This window comes from Arachis ipaensis, chromosome B03 (genome assembly GCF_000816755.2).
Source record: "Arachis ipaensis cultivar K30076 chromosome B03, Araip1.1, whole genome shotgun sequence".
Taxonomy (NCBI): domain Eukaryota; kingdom Viridiplantae; phylum Streptophyta; class Magnoliopsida; order Fabales; family Fabaceae; genus Arachis; species Arachis ipaensis.
In genome coordinates this window covers 44,526,390-44,532,274 of record NC_029787.2, presented here as the reverse complement: position 1 = coordinate 44,532,274, position 5,885 = coordinate 44,526,390, and the positions used below count along the sequence as shown (strand labels likewise).

Below are 5,885 nucleotides of genomic sequence, written 5' to 3'. Positions count from 1 at the left end.
AGTTATATTTTCGCGCTCAATTTAATTTTCACAATTTAAATTTTACCGTTAAATTTTTAAATTATAAATTCTAATATTTTTAAATATTTCGGGCGTCTTAATCCCAATTAACGTAGCTTTAATTAATCAATTTACTAGTTAATTTTTTTGGGTCTTACAATATTAGTATGGTGATCATGGTAATTTCATCGCGACACTAATGTGATAAAAGTTGCGAAATTATACATGTATAGCCCAAGTGAGAGATTGTTAAGAAATTATTAATATCCTAATCTATTTATCACTTTTTAATTTGGTCAGGGTTGTTTATCACTTTTAAAATCTAACGTTGGTCAGGCCCAATGTGTTTTTTTAAGTGGGTTTCCCATTTTCGACCCTTTTCAGAGTTAAGGACACACTGGTGGGAACTGAGAACTTGAAAATGGAGGGAAAATTAAACCCTAAAATCACAGCAAAATGACAAAAAAGTGTTCATGCACTACACCAGTTATAAAATCAGAAATCATAATCACACTCCATTTTCCTTAAACCCCCCTTTCATGTCACGTTTCTGATTTCTTCATCCAAAGAAAGAAAGAAACATTCCGTTTGTTTGTGCTTCTGTTTCTATGGCAAGGCTGCTCCGTAACACTTCACTTATCAGACGCTCTTTCTTACAACCCGATACAGTGGATGCATTTCTTGTTTCTGAAGAAGCTCTTGCTTATGTATGTTCTGCGGAAACTTTTTTTTTTTCCTTTTTTTTTTCTCCACACATTTTTGGTTATGTGTTGGTGGTCTTAAATGAATGGTTAGTGGTTCATTTGCCCTTTTGTTTGCTCTTACTTGCAGAGACTTAAACGAGGAATTTTCGGCATGTCTCAATCTTTGAGCTTTTCAAGTAAAGGTGCTTGTCTCAACCATTTATTCGTCTTCCTTTCTTTCTCTAATCATTTGAAAAGAGAAAATGAAAATTTGGTGTCATTAAGTTTACACTGCAGTGAAAGTTTGAAAGCCTAAATTTTCTTTCAGCTAGTCCTCATTTTAAAATGATAAAAAATGGAGGATTGTTAAAGTGGAGGATTGCTTTAGTTTTGTATGCGACAAAAATGTAACTTTAAAATTTAACAAGAAATTTTTATTACAATGCCATTCGACCAGCAATGTTCTATTGAAATAAATGTATGTCATTAGATAGGTGGGCAAGAGGGATCTAAGCATTAATGGACTCGGTCATTTAGTGCAGATATGATACATGATAGGGTATAATTGCATTGTTTGATCCATGTAGCCAACCTTACCTGTAAAATAAGGCTTTGTGTTTTGTTGTTGTTGTTGTTGTTGAAATGGGATTATCAATGCTCTGATGTCTATTCATTGTGTTTTCCACTAGGATCTTGACATTTGTCCTTGTTGTACTATTGTCTGAACCCATTAAGGAACTTGGAAAAACATAATTTCTACTTATTTGAATGATTATTGTATGTTTGAGTCATAGTAAGCAGTCATTGGCTTAAGCTAGGAGATTCTGCTTTTGCTTTCTCTGTGGTTTGTCAATTTTTTTCCCAGCATTTGGGTTTTTCTTATAGTTTGCGCAGCTTCTAAGCTGTTTTACTTCTTTTTTTTGTTGGAAAAAAAATGTACCGGTAGGTAGAAGGCGCTCTAAGTCAGATGGAAGTGACTCTTGTGAAGAGAACATGTCTAAGAAAGATTTGGCCTTACAACATGCCATGGATCAGATCACTTCTGCTTTTGGAAAGGGATCTATCATGTGGCTTGGTCGTACTATCTCACCAAAAGATGTACCTGTGGTCTCAACCGGTTCATTTGCTCTAGATATAGCGCTCGGTGTTGGTGGTCTTCCAAAGGTGCTGTTGGATCCTTTTGGCTTGTATATTGCCACTAAATATTTCATCTGAACTGTTGGAAAAAAAATGTGTCTATTTTGTACATTATCACTTGCTAAACTTCATGACTGATTTATTTGGTTTGACACTTCATACATTGCAAAAAATTGAAATGTTTCTGGTTAATTTATACAGCTAGGTAGAGAGATAGATAAATAAATGCCATTGGCTCCATCTTGTACTAGTATGCTTCTTATCTTATGTAACTTTAATATCTGCAGGGACGTGTTGTGGAAATATTTGGACCTGAGGCTTCTGGGAAAACAACTCTTGCTTTACATGTGATTGCTGAGGCACAGAAGCTAGGAGGTGATATTTATATGATGCTTTCACTGTGATGATTGTAATATCTTTTGCATTTGATTTTGTTAGATCTAGGACTAATAGTAATAGTATTGTAGTTTGTTATTTGATTGTAATAGTACTAGTAGTGTAATTGGTTATGGCAGTCACAATTGCTCTAATACTTTCTGCCTTTATTTGTCTGTGGCTGAGGCAATACGCTGGGTGCTTTCTAATTTTTTTAATCATATTTTATTTGATGAATGGTAATTCCTTTTCCAGAAGAGTTTTCTGAGTGATGTTATTTGGAAGTGGGAATTTGTTGTTTGAGTTCTATAAAAAGGTTTTGCATTTTATCAACCTTTGTGTTCTGTCTCCCAACTAATTTTCTTTAAAATTTGAATTTATGATGACAATGATCTTTTGGGACTATTATAGTTTTTTGGGCTTATATATATTCCCATTACTATGATTAGTTTGTTAAGACTTCAGAGTATGTGTTAGGAATTTTGTGGTTGGTTTATGCTGATGTAAACTGGTTTATTTCATGCAGGGTATTGTGCCTTTGTTGATGCTGAGCATGCACTTGATAAGTCACTTGCAGAGTCTATTGGTGTTAATACCGAGAACTTGCTTTTATCACAACCAGATTGTGGTGAACAGGCACTTAGTCTTGTAGATACCCTAATTCGGAGTGGTTCACTTGATGTAATTGTTGTCGATAGTGTAAGTTCATCGAAGCCTGAAAAGGTGCTGTCCTGGAGTTGGCTTGTTTTTCCATAATAGACATTGGGCCTAATTTTAGAAATTCTCAAAGAAAAATCCTTTTTCTTTTCAATTCTAGTTTGATTATATCATTGACATCTTGTTTCATTGGATTGATATCATTACATGCTGAGTCAATGAATAGTTTTGATGTTTCCATTTATAGGTGGCTGCCCTTGTTCCTAAAGGTGAACTTGATGGTGAGATGGGTGATGCTCACATGGCCATGCAGGCTAGGTTGATGAGCCAGGCACTTCGGAAGTTGTGCCACTCCTTGTCACTCTCACAGTGTATATTGATTTTTATAAACCAGGTATCAGCTATAGTTGTTGATTTCACTGTCACCAATGTTCCTATGGGCTATGGCCGATTGTGAATATTATTTATTTTATCTTGAGCTGTTTAGCTGTTGTAGGAGTCTGTCCGAAATCTGTTAGTTTCATATTGGTCTACGAATATATCTTTTTCTTGACTTAATGAACCAAAAGTTGTTCACTTCTCATGTAATGTTTGGGCTTCGGCTTTGTTATTGTTGTTTTCAGCCATCTGCATGTCTGCTTTTGATTCATTATGATTATGATGATTTCAGAGTTCTGCTACTGTAACTAATTAATAGGTTTTATCTGATCTACTAGATGTGTCGATATTAAACTTTCCCCCTCACTATCTCTGGTGAAAGTGTTCTCTTGTATTTATTTTCATTACCTGGCTACGAAGGGAATGTGCGTTATGTTTGCCAGGCCTTAATTATTGGTTTTGGTTGAAACTGCTGTTTGATCCTAGGGAATTTTATGGATGTGGATGTGTTCCTCTTTTACTTGTTGCTTAAATGTTGCATAAGAATATTTGTATCTTTCCTTTTCGCCATCATCTGTTCAAATTAATTGAGGGAAGTGTTTATCTCTAAAGTATGGGATCGTGTGTGTGTGTCTGCTTCTCCAGGTGAGGTCAAAGCTTTCAACTTTTGGGGGGTTTGGTGGGCCGACTGAAGTTACTTGCGGCGGTAATGCACTGAAATTCTATGCTTCTGTTCGGCTAAATATCAAAAGAGTAGGGCTTGTGAAGAAAGGTGAAGAGGTACAAATCATCCTTAATTCTTCACTTGTTTTCTGCTGTAGTGTTTGCCATGCCTGTTCTGATATTGTGGTATCAAATAAGCATGAAGGTTAAATATGTGAACTATTTACTAAACTTACTGTTTTCTTTTGAACAAATGAGTTAATTTCTACCTTATGAACTTAAGTCACATTGGATGAATTTGTTTATGCTTTTGAGTTTTGACACAAAAGAGGTACTCTTTTCAGTTATTTTGAATTACTAATAAATTTTTTTAATGTTGTTCATCTGTATTTCTGAATAAGGTAAAAGAATTAAATAATTAGTTTTGCTACTTTTTCTTCCCCGAAATAAGTAAGGAGTTGCTTCTCCCACAAGCAAAAGTAGAATTTGGAGGGAATTTAATTCTTAAATATGGTAACCACTTAACCATTATGTTAATTTTGTATGCAGACTTTAGGGAGCCAGGTTCAAGTTAAAATTGTTAAGAACAAGCTTGCGCCTCCATTTAAAACAGCGCAGTTCGAACTCGAGTTTGGGAAGGGTATTTGTAAAGAATCCGAGATTATAGAACTTAGCCTAAAACACAAGCTAATCTCAAAGAATGGTGCATATTTCGGGTATAATGGCCAGAATTTCCATGGCAAGGATGCCCTGAAGAGGTTCCTGGCTGAAAGTGATAACACACAAGAATTAACAGCGAAGCTCCGCGAGAAGCTACTTGACACCGAGAAAGAATCAGTCACGGAGTCACAGGAGGTGAATCGAGAGTCTCCGGATTCTAGTGACAATGAAACTGCTGTTGCTTTAGAAGCATGATTATTTTAATGATCATGAAGTATGAGGCATTCCAATTTTTTCCCTGCTTGAAGCTGAACTCTGGTGATTTGTGTATGCTGTAGATTTTATGAAACTATGATCACAGAAAAGGGGGCTTTATTCAAATGAAGGAGGCCTATAAAAGCAATGGATCCTTCATTGCGTTTTGTAGATTGGAAATTTTGTTCAATATTATGCGACACATGTAATGATTTGTCTCAAGGCTAGTATGAATTATTAAGTCATTGCTGATATATAAGGTTATCAATCTACAATTTGTATAATGGTGTTGGTGCACATGCTTCTCATCTGATAACTATTTTGGCGCTTGTTCTTCCTCTAGTTTCATATTTGGCAGTAATATGAACAAGATTGGGCTGTTACTATATTCCATTATATGCATAAAAATCTGTATCATGAATCTATGATTAGTAGTAGCAACTTATTTTTTATTTACTATGCTAATAGTTAAATTTTAATCACTATACTGCAGCATTATGCCAATATACATGATGAAATGCTCGAGTTCCATCTGATACATTATTATTTAATTGATTTCTTTAAAAAACTTAAATTATTAATTAAAATAATATGAATCCCTTTATTGTATTCTAATGTCTTTCAACCATGTCGTTTTCGTTCGATGCCAAAATTTAAACTCTTTCTTTGAGGTAGTGAGTTCAAATATACCTGGATCAATATTCAATTTTTGCTATTATTTAAGCATGATCCAGCAGATTCAGGCTCCTACCAAGAGGGAGGCCATCCATGTTCACATTGACAAACATGAATTTTTGAATTTGCTGTTTGCTCCCCTTCTATGTTCATACATACATTGGGTGTTGGGGAGTTGAGATCCAGGAGGTTGCTGTCGCTTACTACTTTTAGGGATAAGGATTGTTTTAGTTCCTAACGTTTAGAGTTAAAATCAAAACTGTCCCTAACGTAGTTTTCTATTTAAAATTATCCTCAATGTTTTATTTGATATTAAAATTGTCCATTCTAATTTTTTTCGAACATTAATGCCCTTTCGTTTGATACCGGTAGTTATGATAATAAAAAAAAGCATTACAAAAA

At 34.7% G+C, this 5,885-nt stretch overlaps 1 protein-coding gene across 2 annotated transcripts; it reads left to right on the top strand.

The window, feature by feature from the left end:
* LOC107630395 (DNA repair protein recA homolog 3, mitochondrial) lies at window positions 384–5,191 on the top strand. 2 transcript variants are annotated; one of them, XM_016333502.2, is made up of 8 exons: window positions 384–707; window positions 832–886; window positions 1,630–1,847; window positions 2,108–2,195; window positions 2,722–2,918; window positions 3,100–3,246; window positions 3,876–4,010; window positions 4,443–5,191. In XM_016333502.2, exons 1-8 carry the CDS (start codon window positions 609–611, stop codon window positions 4,806–4,808), a joined length of 1,305 nt encoding a protein of 434 aa, XP_016188988.1. In that variant the 5' UTR covers window positions 384–608; the 3' UTR covers window positions 4,809–5,191. The 2 variants fall into 2 exon arrangements, with proteins under 2 accessions (XP_016188988.1, XP_016188989.1); XM_016333503.2 differs by having other exon boundaries at window positions 385–707; window positions 2,722–2,894.

What these genes read in the sequence shown, in the direction of transcription:
- LOC107630395 (XM_016333502.2), top strand. Translation starts at nt 609, where the DNA reads ATGGCAAGGCTGCTCCGTAACACTTCACTTATCAGACGCTCTTTCTTA. An exon ending in CTGAAGAAGCTCTTGCTTAT is followed by an intron (nt 708 to 831) that starts GTATGTTCTGCG and finishes TCTTACTTGCAG; the next exon opens with AGACTTAAACGAGGAATTTT. An exon ending in TTGTGAAGAAAGGTGAAGAG is followed by an intron (nt 4,011 to 4,442) that starts GTACAAATCATC and finishes TTTTGTATGCAG; the next exon opens with ACTTTAGGGAGCCAGGTTCA.